Source organism: Pleurodeles waltl, chromosome 10, assembly GCF_031143425.1.
Source record: "Pleurodeles waltl isolate 20211129_DDA chromosome 10, aPleWal1.hap1.20221129, whole genome shotgun sequence".
Classification (NCBI taxonomy): domain Eukaryota; kingdom Metazoa; phylum Chordata; class Amphibia; order Caudata; family Salamandridae; genus Pleurodeles; species Pleurodeles waltl.
Window position 1 is genome coordinate 980,464,872 of NC_090449.1, and position 22,098 is coordinate 980,486,969.

The window sequence follows — 22,098 nt, forward strand, 5'->3', positions numbered from 1 at the left end:
TGGATTTTAGACTCTGCGCACTTTACCACTGCTAACCAGTGCTAAAGTGCATATGCTGTCTCCCTTTAAACATGGTAATCTTGGATCTCACCTGATTGGACTATTTAATTTACTTATAAGTCCCTAGTAATGTGCACTATATTTGCCTAGGTCCTGTAGATTAAATGCTACTAGTGGGCCTGCAGCACTGGTTGTGCCACCCACTAAAGTAGCCCCTTTACCTTGTCTCAGGCCTGCCATTGCAAGGCCTGTGTGTGCAGTTTCACTGTTACCTCGACTTGGCATTTAAACATACTTGCCAAGCCTCAACCTCCCCTTTCTCCACATATACGTCACCTCTAATGTGTGCCCTAAGTACCCCTAGAGCAGGGTGCTGTGTGGGTGAAAGGCAGGACATGTACCTGTGTAGTTTACATGTCCTGGTAGTGTAAAACTCCTAAATTCGTTTTTGCACTACTGTGAGGCCTGCTCCCTTCATAGGCTAACATTGGGGCTGCCCTCATACAGTATTGAAGTGGTAGCTGCTGATCTGAAAGGAGTAGGAAGGTCATATTTAGTATGGCCAGAATGGTAAAACCAAATCCTGCTGACTGGTGATGTTGGATTTAATATTACTATTCTAGAAATGCCACTTTTAGAAAGTGAGCATTTCTTTGCACTTAAATCTTTCTGTGCCTTACAATCCACGTCTGGCTGGGCTTAGTTGACAGCTCCTTGTGCATTCACTCAGACACACCCCAAACACAGGGTACTCAGCCTCACTTGCATACATCTGCATTTTGAATGGGTCTTCCTGGGCTGGGAGGGTGGAGGGCCTGCTCTCACACAAAGGACTGCCACACCCCCTACTGGGACCCTGGCAGACAGGTTTGAACTGAAAGGGGACCTGGTGCACTTCTTAGCTACTCTTTGAAGTCTCCCTCACTTCAAAGGCACATTTGGGTATAAAACAGGGCATCTGCCCTACCTCATCAGACACTTGCTGGAGAAGAAACCTGAACCAGAATCTGCATTCTGCCAAGAAGAACTGCCTGGCTGCCTAAAGGACTCACCTGACTGCTTTCTACCAAGGACTGCTGCCTTGCTGTTGCCCTGCTGCCTTGCTGAACTCTTGTCCTGCTGCTGAAGTGCTCTCCAAGGGCTTGGATAGAGCTTGCCTCCTGTTCCCTGAAGTCTCAGGACCAAAAAGACTTCTCTTTTTCATTTGGATACCTTGTGCGCCGAAAAATTCGATGCACAGCTTGCTCCGCAGTGAAAAATTCACTGCACGCTGATCCGGAAAGACGCCGCTCGACGCGACGCCTGCGGTGCAACCGGAACTTCGACGCACGGCCTCGCCTGGACAAACGCGGCCCGACTCCAGAAAGGAAATCCACGTGATGCCTGCCGTGAGGGAGAAGATTCCACACACAGCCCACCGGAACGACGCGCAGCCGGAAAACAAGCCTAGGATTCCACGCACAGACCCCAGGACATCTGGTAACAAGAACCACAGAAAGAGACTGTCCGCGTGCCGGAAAACGACGCCCGACTTCCCCACGTGAAAAATAACGACGCAAGTCCATGTGTGCAGGGGATAAATCGACACACACACCATTTTTCCACGTATCTCTTCTTCTGCGGCCCTTTGCAGAGATTTTCCACTTTAAACCAGGTACTTTGAGCTTGAAAGAGACTTTGTTTGCTTTTTAAAGACTTAAGACACTTTATATCACTTTTCAGTGATATCTCTACAATTTCACAGTGCATCTTTATTTGTTTTGACCTGCAAATATCCAGATAAATATTATATATTTTTCTAAACACTGTGTGGTGTATTTTTGTGGTGCTATATCATGTTATTGTATGATTTATTGCACAAATACTTTACACATTGCCTTCTAAATTAAGCCTGACTGCTCGTGCCAAGCTACCAGGGGGTGGGCACAGGATAATTTGGATTGTGTGTGACTTACCCTGACTAGAGTGAGGGTTCTTGCTTGGACAGAGGGTAACCTGACTGCCAACCAAAAACCCCATTTCTAACATGCACCATATTGCAATAAATACAGCACATTCCTGCCGTTTCCCCTTGATGCAATGCAATCACAGCAAGGTGACTTGCTGTGCTGCACTGCGTCACATTCTCATAAAGAGTCCCCCACTTCATAGGGTGCATACAGCAATTCCTGATCAGTGTTTTAGGTGTCAAGTGAATGTCTTGGGGGACCGGCTTCATACATTTTTCACATGCCCAGCACTTTATGGATTTTGGTAGAGGATTTTTTTCAAACGTTAAGTAAAATAGTTGGAGTTAGATCGGAGGCAGTTTTATTATTGTTTGGATATTCGGGGAATACAAGCACAGTAGCGAAATCCATTCAATATTTCATCCGCATAATCATGTCTGCTGCCCAGTGTTTGATATTACAGGTAGGACATCAAAAACTCTACCCAACATGGAACACTGGCTTATGAAGATGACTAGAATCAGAACATGTGAATATGTATACGCAATGGAAAATAAGAGTTTTACAAAATGTTACGCAATTTTAAAAGTTTTTGATTGTTACGTGAATGATCCAGTTGTTAACTGTTTAGATCAGAAACCTGTAAAATGCAGGTTTTTACATTCTTGAGTCAAAATACCGAATTTGTTAGTTATGTGACTTTTTCAAAGGTACTTTATTGCTGTGCAGAACATTATATTTGGATTGAATATTCATAACCTTTGCCAAATGAGTGCCCTAAAAGGTTTGAGGGAACAGATAAGGCTGATGGCTATGGATTGTTATGAGAACAATGTACTTTTATTAACTGTTTATATAAGTGTGGGTAGATTGTGGGCTAGTATATATTTGAATTGTAAGCTTTGCCTCGTTAGGTATTCAAATGTATCAAACACATCTTATTTGCACATTTCACTTTATATGATGTTTTTGTTAAGAGCAGATTCTTTATTCAAGGGTACTTTGAATGCAACTTAGATATGTTTGATTTTTTTTTTTTTGTGGTAGATTTTTGATCAAAGCAAAGGCAATTCATGTTACACTGTAACCCCTGTCCAGGAGCGTTGTTTACACTTTAAAGTACAATGTTGATGTTATTGGCATGGTTAACACTTCAATTAGGTTGAAGATGGCATTTCTCAACGATGTATGTATGTTTTCAATGCAGATTCGAGCATCGGAATATTTAATAATGAATGCAATTCGCCTATTGCTGTGTTTTCTTCTTTTACCGTGCACTGCTCAATAAAAAAGGCTATTAAATAAATAAATAAATATCGCAACCCAATCACTCACGAGCAGTAGAGAATGAATCAATTAAATGAAATGTTAATCATTGAATTGCAATATAATTAAAAATAAGAGATGATGTTCGATCCTCGAGGTGGTCATACAGTGAAAAACAACTCAGTGCGTTGTGAGTGTACTAAAATAAATGAAATGCAAATTACCCAAGAGGAATTCTAACGAGTCTATATGCATTAATAGTCCAACGCGTTTCAAATCTGAATTTAGAGAAGTGTCATCATGACTCATAATCTCGAGCAGAGGAAAATTAAAGTGGTGGGTCAAAGGATCCATTCAATAATGAATATAGCATCAGTCAGTTCAAATTAGAGAAATTAAACTGTGAAGAACTGAACAAAAATGATCTTGACTGGGAATAAAGTAAGATATACTGTAAAAAGTAGACAAACACCTTCCATTTCCATTTTAACACAACTAAAAAGTGCAATTTATATATTCTGTTTATATGTGTTCGTTACCTTCTACACAACTCGATTTGTTCGTAAAGTACTTGTTATTATTAAAAACGGGGGTGGGGGTGATTGATTGCTATTGCAGGGAAATGTTCCCCTGTAGATGCCACCCTATAATGAACAAATAGCATTCTTTGCTACATCATTTCCAAATAACACCCTACATCCAACGTGAATTGAGTGGCGGTCGGGCTTCTGCAGTAGACATCGAGGAACAAGCCAACAACGCTGTGAGTGTACAGGAGCCCGAGGGCCAGGAATGAGGGGTCTAGCAGCGGCACATAGGAAACGACCCTTCAGGGTAACATACCTCACCTACAGCGCCCTCTGCAGCAGGCGTGCGAAATCCCTGGCAGGGGATTGGTTGTTTTCTTTGAATGACCCAGTCAGCAAAGACCAGGTCTCGACCTGAGAGCACATAAGAAAAGCAGCGAGGTAACAAGTTCCCCGTTCCTTCGATGTTAACAAACGTAGAAGAGGGAAGGAAGCAATGGAAAAGCAAATACGTTTATAGTTTCCAGGAATGCCATCTAAAAAAGTCGAAAATAAAGTTCTTTCTCATACACACAATATCTTCAAAGCAAACATCAGGTACCACTTTCCACTCATTTGTTACACATCTGAAAACAGTGAAGAAAAAGCTTACTGCCTGCCATGTCTTTGTTAGCTTTTCTTCCACTCGATCCAATAATGCACTGTAAGCCCCTCGCCTCCTTCGATGTCTCTGGACAAACAAAGTATGAATCTGATTCAGAAATGATGATATCTGCACAATACGTCAATTTAATACTTAAAACAACAAATACATATTAGCATGAACCATGTTGCTTAGAAAATGAAATGATTGTGTATTCACGTTAATGTGACAGTAAGCAAGTTCATAATATTTCTGAACACGTGACTTAGATTGAATGTTGCTCAGACACAAAACTGAATTCTTTTTTTCATTGAATCCATGTTATAGTTATGATTAAAGTGAGACTGAAAATAGTAGGCATTTGAATGGTAACACGCAATGTGCACTTTTCCACACATGCCCACCAGAATAGCATCAAAGAATGAACTCTATGTGATTGGAGGATTACTGTTTGTTAGTCTTGTGTGACATATGTCAGCTTAATCATGTTAGACTTTTGTTTCCATTCTGAGTTCTCATTAGCTGAGTCACAGACTTCTGCCTCCACTGCGGAGATCTCCGCCTACAGGTTTATGCTTGACATCTAGTCATACATTTACTAGCAGGAGTTTTACAGTCATACTTTCATTCATAAGAGTCTCCATCCCTTCATGTAGGGAGCTGGAGACATTTAAATTCAATTACTGGGTGTGTATTTCCACCGATAATTAGTTAGTACCATTTGGGTGAGATTTCCACTCAGGGGTTGACACAAATCTAGATGGTTGGAGATTTCTGCATATAATTTTGCCTTTCTTAAGCAGAAACATTATGCACAAATATGTGCAGAATAATATCCAGTTGTGTATGGGACACTGTTCAGGAACACCCTGTATTTCCAGCACTAGTGACTACTCATTCTAGTTAATTTTAATGCCTGTACTATGTGGCTGCAAAGAAACATTAAGCAGATCTTCATAGCAAATGTGCCTTGCATACATGGGCATGGAGCCTTTTTTGCACATACATTATGTGGCGAAGAAGACTTCTTCAGCCAGACTTGCTTCCTCAATTTAAGAAAATTGTCAATTATATTTAAATTTGTGTGCAATACTAGACAATCACAATAGCAGGATGAGGGAGGCTACTAAGAAAGTTGGGTACCCCTCTCTGAACGCATTTACCCTGTGCTAACACCTTCTTAGTTTTCTTCGTTCTTACACTCGTTTCCCACTTCTCTTCTTCCATGGTTTTCTAATCTAGTGTTATCATATTTATTTTTACCAAAGTGACCTACTGAATTTGTATTGATCCTGTAGGAAATCCATACTCCCATGAGAAGGAATTGTGATTCTTAAAGGTTTACTGTATGAAGAATCTGGATTTTATTAAAGACAAGGTGGCTAGCATAATGAATACATCTTTTATTCAATCCTTCGGAGCAGCCATTAAAAGTTTCCAAGATAGAACATTAAAACATCATAATAACTCAGAATGTTCAGTCCATTAAAAGCAGCTCATCATTCATTTTCTGACGCTTTTGTTTGCTGCTTCTGTTAGCGCGTCCAGCTTCATTTGTCTTTTTATCATTTATTCATGAGGGAACGCATTAGAGGTTTCATGGACCTTTGACTCAGTTAAGAATGATCCACCATGGGCACAAACCTTACTCATAAACCAATTAACAATAACCCAACAAAATACAATAAACATTAATCACATTTTGAGTCAGTGAGCATCACACACCATGGCCCATGTGACCATGAATAACCACACCTTTTAGTAAAAGTAAGAATATTTATTTCCCTAGATTAAAAATGCTAAAGTCATGTAAAGCAATCTCAATATGAACTGCTAAACATATAGGAACAACACAGGTTGACCAAAGTGGCGGAAGAATCTTAATTTCACCAAAGCATTTAAAATTAAACATTCAAGAGCTACGATACAAATTATTAACAACAACTGAACTAATGATATAGCATAAATTTAGACATTCAGAGTTGAACAAAATAAATCCTTGGTTAATAACAATTGCTAAACATGTACATGCTAACTAACCCTCTAATTCGAATGGCATGATTGGCTTTCATGCAAAAGGAAAAGTCAGACAAAAAGTTAATTTGGAAAACATCTAGCTATGACTCTAACAAAAATACAGCGGTTGGTACCTAGAAAAGAAAGACAAAAACCTGCAACAAAATACAAGTTCATCTCATTATACGACTTCTTCGTCAGCTGGACATCCGTCTTGTCAACATTCACAATGGGGAAATGAAGAGGACTGGCACAGCCACGGTGGGCTCTATGTTTGCTGAACCAAATTATAAGGTCATGATCTGAAGGAACAATAGCTAAGTAACGATTCTAAGATAGGGCATCTAAGTCTGCTCTGGATCTCTCCTGGAACATCTATCGATCTCTACTCGTCTGTGACTCAAAATAACTCTCCTGCAAAGTGTAGTCGGGGTAAATTGAAAATCCATAAAGCATTTTCTCATGTTGTCATTAGTCAGAATATTGGCTGTTCACAGTTGAAACAATAATTATTAATTCTCAAATCTGTGATATAGTTAGACAGTCTTTCACACGTCGATGATTAGCTCCTCATCTCCTGTTCCTGTCACCAGTTTACGTTAGGTAACTTTTAGTAGCAATTCATACTCTCGTCAGTGAAGCCATTGTCAAGACCTAGGAACATTTGCTTCTCACACATCAATTATACATTTGTAACAGCAAAGGTTACATTGCATTACAGCAGACAGTTCTCACAAGAAAGTTAAGACATCATCTAGTTTAATGTTTCAACATTACAAATTATTTGGTCAACACTGTGTGCACAATGACCAATGAACAACGAAGCTTAATTTCTTGCATCAGAAAATCATTTACGAACATTTATTAATTCCATGAAACTTAGCATGAGTCTTTGTCAAGTAGGTCCAGAATTTCTCAATTAATCTATGCATAATAAGTTTTAGCAAATACATATAATTTATAATTTAATATGGTCTACTAATACATTTTATTCAATAGGTTCACATTATTTAAACAGCCATTGCCATTTCTTTATTAGTGTCGTACACTTTATCATGGCCACTCAGGTGAGCACATTTTCCAAAGACACTCAACTTCTCCATATTAGCCTAATTCATGTAAAATTCTTAACTACTTATCAATGCAAATGTATTATTAATTAGTTCAGCTTCCACACTTCTGAGCAGATAAGTATATTCATACGGTTGTGATATAGTGTCTGGTTCGAGCTAGGACCCAAATTTACGGCAAAATGACAGAGTGCGATGCTACGCCAAATTTTCAAAATGCAGGGTTGGGCCGTATTTAATAGAATATCCCACACCCCTGTGTTGCCCCCTACACCAGCGCTAAATTTGCTGCCGAGCACAAACAAATTTGCGCAATAATGCAAGGATGGCTGTGCTGCGGGGGAGATTGTTTTTGTGCAGGAACGAACACCTTCCTGCACAAAAACATTCTTCAATGGCCTTTTGTTCTTTCTATGTGTGCTGCAGACTGCAGCACACAAAGAAAGAGCAAAAATTTAAGAGAAATGGAAGCATTTCTCCTTGTTGCGGCATGCTAATGTCCCCTACGAGGCGGTGTTAGATTTTGGCGCTATCTCAGGTTTACGAAAACTCGTAAATCTGGGGCAGTGTCAAAAGACAATGGGTGTTGCTGTGGCACGCCCACAGCAACTCCCATTGCACCCACTTTCACGCAAAGTGCTGTGTGGGAAGGGGCCATATGTTTCCACCTTTAAACCTTCAACTAAGCTGCTGAATAATTGCGTCTCAAGACATGTTTGTTCATTTTACGGCCTTGGGGCTTTGGCGTGACTCGTATGTTTCTCCTCTTCGGGGGCGGTGCCACATCTGAAGACTTCTTTTTCTGTGACTTTTGTGTGGCGCCTCACCCATTTAGTTGAGCGCCCCAGTGTCTGGATCAGGAAATTTTGAATGAGAAAGAAAAGAGACCTCTAACTGAGGAAGTGTATTTTTTCTTTCTCGGACGATGAGGAAGGACACAAGGACCCAGGAGGGAAATGTTTGAAGAAGAAAAAACACACTGATGTACCTTCTAAAAAGAAAGTGGTTCTTAAAGAGCCAAAAGGAGATGTCCAAAGCGTCATGCATGAAAGGCAGCTACATGCTGCGATTGATATTTAATCCAATGAGATGGAGGTAAGGGAACAGCATCCAGTTTGGATGAATATGTTCTAGATTTGTCTTATAATGATAATAATGTAGAAGAAGAGTTTGGAGACCACATTGAAGAATCTTCTCAGAAAAAGATTAAAGATCCAATGGGAGAATTTTTATTTAATCCCCATGATATAAGGCATCCTAGAGGTAAGGATTGGTGGGCTTTGGACCGTGTGGCTCAATATATTAATTACTGGATCAGGACGCCTTTGGAGAAGAGTGAGCATAATATTATGAGGGCAGAATGTTCAAGGTCAATAATAGATGAAAAAGTCACTTTGACTCCCAATCTTGATCCAGAATTAATTACTTATATGCTTATAACAGGAAGAGATACCACAAAAGGTCTGGAAAGATCTCTCAAGCAATGCCAGGATAGGCCATTGGATATTTTAGGGCAGCTGGCACGGATGTTTGACCTTATTAAAGATGCCTACATGAAAGGCACAGATGTGAATGTTATTTTGTGTTAGGGAATGTCAATGCAGGATTATTGAGTGAGAGGGGGGAATCTGCCTTGATGCATAATAACCATAAGTTGGGTGATCTACCAAAAGAAGATTTGAGTGACAATCCAAAAGGTCTTTTGTTTGGAGAGGGCATGGTGATGTTGTTAGATAAATATGTCCAGACCTTCACAGGTCTAGATAAGGGCCAATTCAATATGGGCAAAGTTTTCAACCGGTATAATAATTGTTCCTGTGGGGCAGGAAGAAGAGGGCAACCTTCTGGCCAGGCAAGCTATAAATCCCAATACCACAGAAATAATTCCAGTGCATACAAAGAGAGTAGTAGAGGGACTCAAAGAGGGTTTTATCCCCAAAGGGGAAGATTAGGGAGATATAAGTCCAACAAAGGATGTGGACAATCTGCCAATGCTTCACAAGGTAAGTATGAGGATAATTTCTTGTTTTATCCCGAAAAAGTGGGAGAACGTTTAAGGTTATTTCAAAATTGTTGGAAGGAAATCATAAGGGATGCATGGCTGTTGGAGGCAGTTCGATGTTATCAAATAGAGTTTATAAACATACCTCAAGGGAAGGAACCAAAGCAATTGGTGTTCCTCACAGAATTGGAGGTCATTGTCATGGAGGAGATATAACAAATGCTACAGAAGGGTGCAATACGAACAAAGGCAGTTACAGAAGAAAAGGATTTTGTGAGTACTCTTTTCCTGGTAGAAAATTAAACCAATTCGTAGTTGTCAGACATTTCAAAATGGAGGGTGATGAAGCAAGGAAAAGAAAGACTAACAAACACTTATATATCACGTAACAAAATCCTATAAGACAATGTGATTTTAGCAAAGAAAATAATGTATGTAGAAAAATGTGCCCACGGAGTAGTTTGCCATTATTATAAACAAGCTTAATTAATCATGAAAAATTGACAATGTAGTAATCCGTCATAATTGCAGCTATATTCTATGATTTTCTCTTTAAACTGTTATATGCTTAGCTTAAATTTAGCAGAGGCTTTGGCCTAGTCACCTGGTCTCAATTTTAACTGCGTAGTTTTCACTTGTGTTAACAAAGACGTTTTATAACCTTTAAAAGCTGTATTTTTCCAGTAGAATGACTAATACACTTATCTCAAAAGTTGCGTGTTAGGCAAGTTTCATCCCCTTTGAAGCAAGGTCAGTTTCTGCAGGTGCAGACAATAAAGACACTGATGCAGAATTAATTGGCAACTTTGTTGCTACTTGTGTTCCAAAACTCCAAGGACACCTTATGCGTAGATGAGTACTAAGAGAAAAGACACTATTCATTGGTCAAAGAGAAACCACCCCATGGAACCTCCAATGGAAGACCCTGAAGAACTTGGAACGTTTTCTTACTTAAACCCACCGGACAAAGAGAAGCCAGCCATTTTCTTTGATGCCATTTTGAAGCCAGATCTGAGAAGCCATTTTGATGACACTTTGATGCTTTTTCTCTGTCCCAGAGAAAGAGACTTTAAAGAATTCTCACCCTAGAGACTTTAACTTTAACTTTACCCTGTCTTGCCCATGCAATAACCTTTGCCCCATTTTCCTTGCTGCTGCAAGGAATACTTGACTTAAACTTTGCCCCTTTGAAATCTGCCCTATGCTGATCGAACCGGTACCTGAAGGACGAAGACTTACCTTGAATGCTGATTGTATTTGGTAATTATGAAAGGATATATGTAATTTTCATTGTATTTTCCTTCTTAGGTACCAACTGCTTATTTTGACAGAGCATAAGCTAGAAGTTTTCTAAATTTATGTTGATTAAATTCTTTTGCATGAAGCCCCACATGCCAGTGCTAATCAGAAGTTAGTTGAGGTATTCATTTGATGCACCATGCTGAATTGAAATCTTGTTATGCTGACCAATGTATGCAATTAGTCAAATTCAGTTACTTTTATTAGTGATTTGCATTGCTATGACCAAGTGCATTATAATCCAAATTTTGCGTTTCTTCCGTCGTTATGGACAGCTAGTAATGTTCGTATATGTATATCATTTGATTTTGAGACTTACATATATTGTGTTCGCTTTGTTAATATAGGGAAATAAACTAATTAACCTTTAATAAACAGGTGTGGTTATTCATGACTGAAAGGTCATGGTGTGTCAAATTACTGATTAGTTTTGATTCCTAATTTGCTGTTTGATTACTAATTGATTATTAGTTATGGATCATAAATGATTATTGATTATTGATTTGAGGGATCCGACAATTCTTTGGATGAGGAGAACTCAACCCTGTCAATAAGTTCACCGACCTCCGGCGTGTACAAGTATAAGTAATTTATAAGGACTGGACGCGCTATCAAGGGTATACATTTATTGCAAGATCTTCTTCAAGAAGGGGATTGGTTGGTGAAAATGCATCTCAAAGATGCATATTTCACAATTCCCATGGGGGAGGAGAGTAAAAAATTCCTGAGCTTCAGATAGAAAGTGATCTTGTATGAGTTTTTGTGTCTTCCATTTGGATTAACTGTGGCCCCTTGGTGTTTTACAAAAGTTCTGAAACGGGCAGTATGATATCTAAGGGAGATGGGTAATCTATTTGGACGACATTTTGTTAATGGGACAGACTGTGAACAAATTGTTGCATTGAATGAGGATGGCACAGGATTTATTGGAGTATCTGGGTTTCATAATGAATCTGGAAAAGTCAGTTTTGATTCCAACCCAGCGTCTGGAGTTTTTGGAGTTCATGGTGGACACACAGATGTGTCAATTACAGTTGCCGGAGAAAAAGATCTAAAAAATAAGAAAAGAAGAATCTTCGGTATTGAGGAGTAGCAATGTAAAGTTCAGAGAGCTAGCTTGAGTCATTGGTCTGTTATCTTCTTCAACACAGTGATTTTCCCAGGTTTGTTGCATTATCGAGCACTCCAAAGGTTAAAAACAAAAAGGTTGTCCGCAGGTCTTCAATATGGAGACAAAATAGAATTGGATCAGGAAGCAAGACTGGAGTTAGAGTGATGGAAGGCAATTTGGAGTAGTGGAATGGAAGAGCTATTTTGTGAAAAAGGAAGATTTCATTTTGCAAACAGATGCAAGCAACTTAGGTTGGGGAGCCTGTTGCTTAGGACATGAAACGGGAGGTTTGTGAAAGGCAGAGGAAAGGCAGTATCATATAAGTTGTTCAGATATGAAAGCAGGTTTGTTTGTCATTCAGAGCTTCAAGAATCAATTGGAAGGCCATGCTGTACTTTTAAAAATGGACAATATCTTGGCGGTAATTTATATCAACTAGTTGGGAGGAAGAAGGTGGAAGAAATTGTCAGACGTAGCACAAGAGATGTGGGAATATTTTTTGGAGCACAATATTACACTAGAGACAGAGTATTTTCTAGGGATTTATAATGTGAATGCAGATTGGCATTTAAGACACTCGAGAGATTACAGCGATTGGTAGTTAAGGGACAGGAAAGTTTGACCTAATGTACAGTCTTACACAGTGCTTAATTTGTGCTTATTGTTTACGGTGCTGAGCACTTATTTTTGAGGGCCGGCGCTTCTTCTTCTGCCTCAAGCATTTGCTGCGAGCAAAAGACACATAAGGGAAAGACGGAGGAAGAGAAAAATGAAAAAGCATCAAAAAGGAGAAAGCAGAAAGCTGCAAGAGTGATCTTAAGGGACAGGGAGTGGCTTTAAAGAATTGAAGAGGCCCGAGATGGCTCTAGGATTACGCTGCCTCAGTATTTGGTGATCGCACACTTAACTGCAGCAGCCGCATGTTTAAGAGAAGGGCTTTGGGCACCAGCACCTTTTTATTTACAAATTGAGCTCTGGTCTTACATGAAAAGATACTTTGACTGAATGACAAGCTGTAACTACCTTCTAGTGGGTCTTTTATGACATGATTATAAACAAATCACTGGCAAAGATTCTGTTTAATATTTTAAATATCTTTCAATCGCTATTACCTTTTCTAATGACAAGTGCATCAGCGCCTTTCTCCCACATGCTTTATTCAGCATCCTCATTTGTGGTCTGTCTGCAATGAGCTACTTCTCCTGACTACAAAACAGTTCAAACTTTCAAAAGGTCCGTGAGTTGACAGAATACAGACAAATTTTATTTTTCTATGAATTAATATTTGCCACTAGATTGTGTATTCCTTCTGCTTAAAGAAGATGCAGAAACTTAAAGACAATGGACTTGATTTTCATACCCATTTATGAGCATGGAAAGCAGAACTACAGTAATCCTTCATTCAATTTTATCTGCCTTTGTGAAGTATCCAACTCCCTAGTGGAAAAAGTACAACTAAGATACAGTCCTTTCTATGTTTCCTAAATTCTTATGATTATTCCTTGAATACGATATTTTAGTTGCATTTAGATGTTTTGGGGACAATTCACAAAGCATAATAAGAGGGTGTGGAAGAATGCTACATGTGTGGTACTTTACATATTCCATAATTCCTCTTTGAATAGATCCCCTTTTCTAAGATGTAATCATGCGTTAAAGAGGATTTACAGTGTTCCTAGGTGCAACACAATGTAGTCTATAGGCGTATGTTGAAAACATATGGTAGAGGCATTGCGGGGTAACAACATTGCTGCAAAGGATGTTTCTTGAAAACAAGGCTGTGTAGTAGGACACTGTTTGTAAGATGATGCCTGTGGTAATTGTTATGTAATCCTACAAAGCAGTGCAGTTCCAGGCAATAAATGGGACTCATTGCAGTGTGGCTGGTAAGAATACTCTAGGCTTAGATAAGGCAGTTGGTTAAAGTCATAAAACAATTCTTCAACATTGTGGGTTAGAGTCTATAGGATGCAGTTCAGTGAAGAGAGTGAGTGTCTCCATGCTGCAGGCATCCATCGGAAGCAGGGTAGTCTGCTGAGTTAATATTGTTGGCAGTGAATTAGAGTAATTGGACACAGTGTGCCATATGGTGCATTACTGTTTTCTGTGTGAGTGTGGAGGACAAGGAACTCTAGCTACTATGAACATCATTAAGAGTTCCCAGGGGAATCTGCTGGTATCTCCTCCCCCCCCCCCAGGGTTACAGTCAAACAGGGATATCAGTAAATCTAGGGCACTGGAGTTACCAAACATTAATGAGTGTGACACAGAAGGTCCCATCAGAAAAGTAGAAACAGTAATTCTGCGTCTGCTTCTCTCTGTAATTCTTAATCTCCCCAATGTTTTTGTCTCAAAGGTTTCACCGGCTTGGAGAAGGTATGAACCCTGAGACAAAATAAGAAGTGTGTATTTCTATGGTTCATCTGTAGACCTTGTAATTTTGTTTGGGCTGATAATATTAATCACTGGTTCATTGGCATGAAAGGGCAACTCAGTGAGGCCCTCTGCAGTTCACAGGTATTGGTACTATCTGTAGTACTGCATGCTAGCTTTTCTCCCTGGTCCCAACCTCAGTGTTGAGGTGGGTAATATCTTTATGATAGTATTAAATACTGAGGGATCATTTTCAGGATTGGATTTAGATCAAATAAACATTTGTCATAAAGATTGCCCTCATCAAACATGTATTGTGTACATAAATATATATTGTATTTCTGTATCAGATCCCTACCCAAATGGCTGCAGAGTACTATACTTGCGTATAGAAAAGCTTATGGTAAATGACTAATAGGAGAGGGAGCTGGATAGTGAATGGCAATGCATTGTGATATAGTGTTCTTTAAAGAGGCAAATCCTCAACTCTTGCCTAAATTGGAGCAGCACTGGGATAGTCCTGATGGATATGGGATGTTGTTCCAGATCCTGGGTGCATAGATGGAAAAGAACTGCTGTCTTCTTTTTTGCATTTTTGCACTTCTTTGTCTTCAGTATGATGGTGTCCTGGATACGGGTGTGCCAAGTGCCACCAGAGAAGGTGAACTTGTCTGCAAATTTAGCAGGGGAGCTTCATGTGATGACTTTGTAAATGATGAAGCTGGTTTTGTAGATATGTAGGCTGCCAAGATAAGACTCAGGAGTTCCATAATAATGGGAGTGATGTGATTGTATTTCTTCAGAGCCTGGAGAAGATGTGCTGCAGAATATCGGATGACCCTAAGGTTCCCGCCAGTGTGGAGTCTGACAGTCCACGGAGTAGGGCATTACCATCATGAGAGTGAAGTTGGTGTCCAGGGTGTTTCCAAGTGCTTCAGCATTCTGTCAGAATTGGCGGTCTTGCTTGTTGTTCTTGGTAAATAACAGGAATTCTGTCTTGAATGTGCCTTAAAACTATTTGTATCCATAACATGTGCACTTTATTCTTCATGCTGACATTAATTAATTGAGAAGAAAATCTATAATTTCTCAATTACCAGCAGTCAGGTGGGTTGGGGTACTTTTCTCAAATACCAGCAGCCATGTGGGTATAACGTTGTTACATGAATATCCAACATGTAGTATTTGCATATTCAGACAAGTTAAAACATAAGGTCAAAACAAGAAGTTACCCACTTGTGTGCAGTGTAGCAAGATGGGTAGTTTACGCAGGATGCCATGTTCTATGAAAAGTGCTTTACAATGGGTTTAACTCTGCAGGAGACAGATCTGTGTCATAGTTTAGTGTTCTAACCATGCTTTGAAGTTTGGTGGGGAAGTGTCTCTCGAATGTGTTGCACTATAATGCGGCATTGTCCCAAAAGTTTCAGTGATGTCACCTAGTACCTATAAGAAGTTCACAACACATAGCACCAGGATAAAAATCTATGAGTGTCCCTTTGGTAATTGAAAAGACCACCAATCAGAACCTCAGAACAACTCCCTTGCTCACAATTGCTTATGTAAATATGTAAATGTATGGCACTCTTTTTGTTGTATATGCTTTTCTATGGCAATGTTCCCTTCATCTACACAGGAAAGCTCTGTCACAAAATGCAGACACAACAGAATGTAAAGACAATCAAAAAGTGACACTATCAGATGTTCATAACATACAAGTAATACTCACTGTAAAAGATGCAGATTTAGGTGGATAGGCATCGTTTGGCAAAGCTAACTTTGAATCCCATTTGAGTTCCTGAGGTTTAAATGTTGTGATTTTTTTACATCTCATGCCTTGCTGCTTGTCCTTAAAGGAGGGAAGTCCATGCACTGCAAAAAGAAGAATTTCCATAGATGGTGATTTCCAATATTTCAGAATTTGCCACATAACATCTACTAGATGATGTGCATCATCTCAAGTTCAGGTTTCCACAAAATTGAAATAAGACTCTAAGACGTGAACTGTATTTGTTACATCACAGAACACATTATTTTGATGTGAAAGTTATCCAGATGAGAAAAAAAATCACAAAGCGAGAACAAATGTTTAGTTGTATAAGAATCCAACTGTTTGAATGGGCAGGTCTTAGTCACTAGAAATTGCCACTGAGAAATACATTGACGGCCTAATTAAGAGATTGGCGGGCAGGAAAGCCCCTCCCCCACACTCCCGACTGGGTGGCCGCTACCTTCGTGGTGACCACCCTGCTGGAATGATTAGAAGTTTCCTGCTAGATCTGCGGGCAGAAACCTCAGTTTACACCTGCCGGCCTAGCGGGAAACAGAGCTACAGCATTGTCTCCAGCTTGTAATCAAAGCAGACAGTGAACATTGCGAAGGTGCTAGGTAGGGGGGCCTGCACTGCCCATGCCAAGTGCAAGGGGCCCACTGCATCTGGTCTCTGCCAGTCTTTTATGGCAGTGTTACCACCATGAAAAGGCTGGCAGAGAACAGGGTCGTAATCCACAGGGCAGCGCTGCATGCAACTCCACGCCCCCCGGGATCATGGATGCTGGTGGTGCTGATGGTTCCCTGGCGGTCTGACTGCCAGGATTTCAATGTGGTGGTCAGACCGCTGCAACAGTGACGGTCCTGACCACTACCGTGAGTGTGGCCGTTTGAAGACCGCCACACTTGTAATGAGGCCCTAATTCCTTCAAAGTATAACAGCACAGGATTACATCTTTAAGTTTTTCCAAGATGGAAATGAGTCACAGACAAGTTTGTGAGTCCCAGAAAGCATGAAGGTTTATGCTTAACAGCATTCCGCTCCTTAGCACCTATTTTCCTCCTAGTAGATTCACATAAATTAAAATGTTAATGTGATTAAATGCATTTGCAAGTGCATAAATACTTACGAAATTAGCAACAGTGGTTTTGTTCTTCTAAAAAGCATGTAAATCAAATTTACACATGCAAACAATTTTGAGAATCAAGTTTTAGTTAAGCTGCTTCCTGTATCAATCTCTTTGTGTGACATCTGACCTCCTCTGGTACTACACTCATGTGTCATCCCTCTTTACAATGCAAACCATAAACAAGAGGCTGCTATGGCTAATAAAAGAGAATGGGCCCACATACCAGGCAATATATTGTGTCTCATAGTAAAATAAATCACTGCCTTGATTAGTTTATACTAAAATCACCGCCTGGCTCAATTTACATCACAAAGGCTGCTTTTTTTTACAGTATGTCATCTAATAAGAACATAGGGACAGATTTACAAAAAGATTTAAAACAGTGCAGCACTGCAAGTCCTCGTGCTCTTCTGTGCTGCACTGTGTGACAGTGAAAGGGCAGGAATGCACCGTATTGCACTCCTGCCTTTTCACCTGCGCTGGTGCTGTTTTGGCGATCCTTGCACCATGATACAAGGGTACCTGCGTTGTAAGGCGGATTGTTTTTGGGCACCTTCCTGCACAAAAACAATGCCGAGAGGCATTTTGCTCTTTCTAATGCAGCACACACAGAAAGAGGAAAAAAGAGGAGAAATACAAATATTTATCCTAGTTCCACCTCATTGGGGGACACACCATTTTGGCAGATTCCCATGTCAACCACTCCTGGTAAATCTGCCAATGCATCAAATCCATGGCTGTTGCATGGGAACACCCATGCAACACCCATAGAAATGCCTCCCTGGCACAGGGCATTGCAATGCAGCGATTTGCTTTGTGTTCCATTACTCAAGATTTATGAAGCCACTCAGGGCCATGTAAGGTGGCCTTGTGTGTCTTCATAAATCTCAGTAAAGGTTTTTTTTGTGCATGTACCACACTGTGTCATGCAAATGCAATGGAAACCAGGTCATAAATGTGGCCATAGTTTATGTATTTCAATTATCTACTTATCTACCTGGTTTAGGGAATGCTATTCGTACGTCAGAAGAATCACTATCAGATCTGAATACCTTTATTTGATGAATAATCACATTTGAAGCAATGACAAATTAGGGGCTGTATGTACACATTTAAGGAATAGCAGTTTTCTAGTTGGGATCTTGGTTGAATTGTGATTGGGCAATCACTATTCCTAATGTTTGATCTCATTGAATTTAATTTAGCTATTCCTACTAAGTCGCAAATGGACCTACCTTATGAATATTAATAAGAAAAGAGATAGGTTGCAGTTTGTGACCCATTAGGAATTGCTACCATCACAGGGACAGTGACCTGCTGGGGTCAGAAGATCACCATGTCTGTAATTGCTTTTAATAAAACAATCTTTTCTTTTTTTCTCTCCTTTTTTTAAATACAGCCCATTTTCTTTAGAGGGAAACGGGGTGCATTTCAAAAGCTCAAATTAAGTGATTAACTTTAATTTTTTAAGAGTAGGTTGTGGTCCTTTTGACCTCTGCCTGCTCTTAAAAAATATTTGTTTCAACATTCACAGAGGGGAAGGGTTCTGTGAGGACTGCTTCCTGTTTATGAATGGTTACCATCACCCTCGAGGTGTTTGTAAAAAATGAATATTTTGTGAGCATAATTTGGTTGAAAAACATTCACACACAGCACTGCAATTCAGTATTTGGAAGGGATGTCCTAAGCACTCCCCTTCCACATACCGAATCTCTATACACAAATTACTGGGCCATATGTAAAGAAGTTAGGGATTGCGATTCTAATTGCGATTCTTTGGAAATTGCAATTAGGAAATCACAATTCCTGATGTATAACTACTTACAAGTTACAATTAGTGATTCCTAGTGGGGGTCACAATAGACCTACTTCATTAATATTAATGATGTAGGTCGCAATTTGAGACACATTAGAAAATGCAGCCATCATAGGGAAGGTGGCCTGCAAGGGGTCAGCAGACCTTCATGACTGTGACTGCTTTTCAATAAAGAAATCTTTTTTTTAAATGCACCCCCTTTTCCCTAAAGGAAAAAAGGATGTGTTCAAAATGAAAAAATTAAACATTTAAGTTTAATTTTTTACGAGTTGGCAGTGGTCTGTGGGACCACTGCCTACTTCTAAACAAATTGCTATCAACATGCACAAACATGAATGGGTCTATGGATACCCCTTTCCATTTGTGAATGGTTATTGTTGGACCTGGCCCATTTTTCCAGGGTCATCCCCAAACTTTTTGCCTCCTTCCTCCTATTTTTCCTGACCTGTTTTTGTTGGCTTTTGAACTCTGAGCACTTTACCACTGCTAACCAGTGCTAAAGTGCATATGCTCTCTGTGTAAATTGTACTGTTAATTAGTTTATCCATGATTGGCATATTTGATTTACTAGTAAGTCCCTAGTAAAGTGCACTAAAGGTGCACAGGGCCTGTAAATCAAATGCTACTAGTGGGCCTGCAGCACTGGTTGTGCCACCCACATAAGTAGCCCTGTAATCATGTCTCAGACCTGCCACTGCAGTGTCTGTGTGTGCAGTTTTTAACTGTAAATTTGACTTGGCAAGTGCCCCCACTTGCCAAGGCTAACCCTTCCCTTTTCTTACATATAAGACACCCCTAAGGTAGGCCCTAGGTTGCCCCATGGACAGGATGCAGTGTATGGTTGAGATAGGACATATACTATTGTGTTATATATGTCCTGACAGTGAAATATTGCCAAATTCGTTTTTCACTGTTGCAAGGCTTATCTCTTTCATAGGTTAAGATGGGGACTTCCTTTAAACATGATTAAAGCATAGCTTCCCTTTGGGAGCAGATAGACATGTGGAGTTTAGGACCTCTGAACTCACAATTTAAAAATACATCTTTCAGTAAAGTTGGTTTTAAGATTGAGTGCTTGAAAATGCCACTTTTAGAAAGTGGGCATTCACTTGCTTGAACTATTTTTGTGACTCTGCTTGTTTGTGGATTCCCTGTTTGGGTTAGTTTGACAGTTGGGTTGTTTGCAAACCTCTCTCCAGACAGTGACACAAAGGGGGATGGGGTGTAGCCTGCATATTCTGATAAGCCATCTGTGCTAGGAGGGAGGAGAAGAGTGGCCACTCGCACCTGAAAGGGCTGTGCCTGCCCTCCCAAAATGCAGACTCCAACTCCCCTGTGTGTGTCTGAGACCTTGCCTGGGCAAGGCAGGACTTCACAAACAAGTGAGACTTTTCCTTTGAAGTAAGCCTACTTCAAAGGCCAAAATGGGTATGAGAAGAGGACCCAAAACCACAGACTTTAGACATTTCTTGGAGTAGGCACTCTACCTCACAGACACTTCTGGACAAGAAACCTGCTGGTGAAGAATCCCTGAACCAGACCGGCCAAGAGGAACTGCCTAGCTGTCCAAAGGACTCACTGGGACTGTTTTTCTGACAAGGACTGCTGCCTTGCTGTTGCCCTGCTGCCTTGCTGCTTTCTGGCTGTGCTGAGAAGTGCTCTCCAAGGGCTTGGATAGAGCTTGCCTGAAGGCTCAAGACCTAAAAGACATCACTCCTGCAACTGGACTCCTTCTGCAGTGAAAATTAGATGCACAGCCTGGTAAAAACGATGCACAGCCTGCCCCGCGGTGAGAAATTCACCGCACGCCGAACCAAAACGATGCAGCCCGACTTCGCAAGAAGATCGATGCAGTGCCTGCTTTGCGATCGGAACTTCGATGCACGGCCCACTGGATCGACGCACAGACGACCCGGGACAACGCAGCCTGACTCCCAGAGAGGAAAGCAACGCAGCACCTGCCGTGCGGGAGAAATTTCCATCCAACGCCCACTGGATCGATGCAGCACTTGTGACTTCGCTCCGCAAGCCCAGGTTTCAACGCACAGTCCCCGGGGTGCCAGAAAACTCCACAACCCGAAGAGGAACCAAGTATGCCCTCTGTAAATAGACGCAAAGCCTTCCCCTGCATGGAAAATAACAATCCAAGTCAGTGTGCGAAGGGGCCAAACTGACGCACACCTCCCCGTTTTCCACGCATCGCCTTCTCGGTGGTCCCTTGCAGAGATTTTGGCCGCGAACCAGGTACTTTGTGCTTGCAAGAGACCTTTATTATTTTTAAGAGACTATTTCTTGTTTTGCAAAGCCTTAAGACACTTTTTATCACTGTTACAGTGATAGCTCAACATCTACTTATTGCATTTTAATGGTTTTGACGTGCATCTTGTCAATTAAAATTATATATTTTTCTAAACACCGTGTGGTGTATTTTTTTTGTGCTGTATGGTGCTATTGTATGATTTATTGCACTGACTGCTCAGTGCCAAGCTACCAGAAGGTGGGCACAGGATAATTTGGATTGTGTGTGACTTACTCTTACTAGAGTGAGGGTCCTTGCTTTGATAGGGGGTAACCTGACTGCCAACCAAAGACCCCATTTCTAACAGTTCTCAACTCTCTTGAGTTGTTGGTAAAAAATGAATGCTATCCCATTTCGAAACAGTATTCGGAAGGGATGCCCTAAGTAAGTCTATTCCAAATACTGAATCACTAAACACAAATCACAATTCAGGGCCATTTGTATAAACAATTTTTGCAGTTGGAAAGGTCCTCTTCTGACCGTGAAAATAATTTTACATATGTACAAATGCCAAATCAGGATTTAGGGCCAGAAGTATGAAGCATTTTTCTAGTCGCAAAGGGGCCGATTTACAGAATCGGCCCCTTTGCGACTAGAAAAATGCTTTTTGGGATATACAAAGCCCAAACTGCGATTCAGTAACTTGTTTCCGAATCGCAGTTTGGGTTTTGCGATTCGGTATTAGGAAGGGGCATGTGACACCGAATCGCAGAGGTATGTGTGATTGTTTTGTGACCGTGAATGCGGTCGCAAAACAATCGCAGTTAAATTGGTGCTAACCCATTTCCAAAAGGGAAGGGGTCCCCATGAGACCCCTTCTCCTTTGT

The 22,098-nt window shown here is 40.5% G+C and overlaps 1 protein-coding gene across 2 annotated transcripts in view; it reads right to left on the reverse strand.

The window, feature by feature from the left end:
- Nucleotides 1-22,098, reverse strand: part of C10H7orf78 (chromosome 10 C7orf78 homolog) — a 135,990-nt gene that overhangs the window by 9,318 nt on the left and 104,574 nt on the right. For both annotated transcript variants that reach the window (XM_069211823.1, XM_069211822.1), the window contains 2 exons: nt 15,986-16,128; nt 4,395-4,472 (listed from right to left, as the gene is read on the reverse strand). In XM_069211823.1, coding sequence (XP_069067924.1) covers nt 4,395-4,472; nt 15,986-16,128 — 221 coding nt within the window. The remainder of the gene's footprint in view (nt 1-4,394; nt 4,473-15,985; nt 16,129-22,098) is intronic.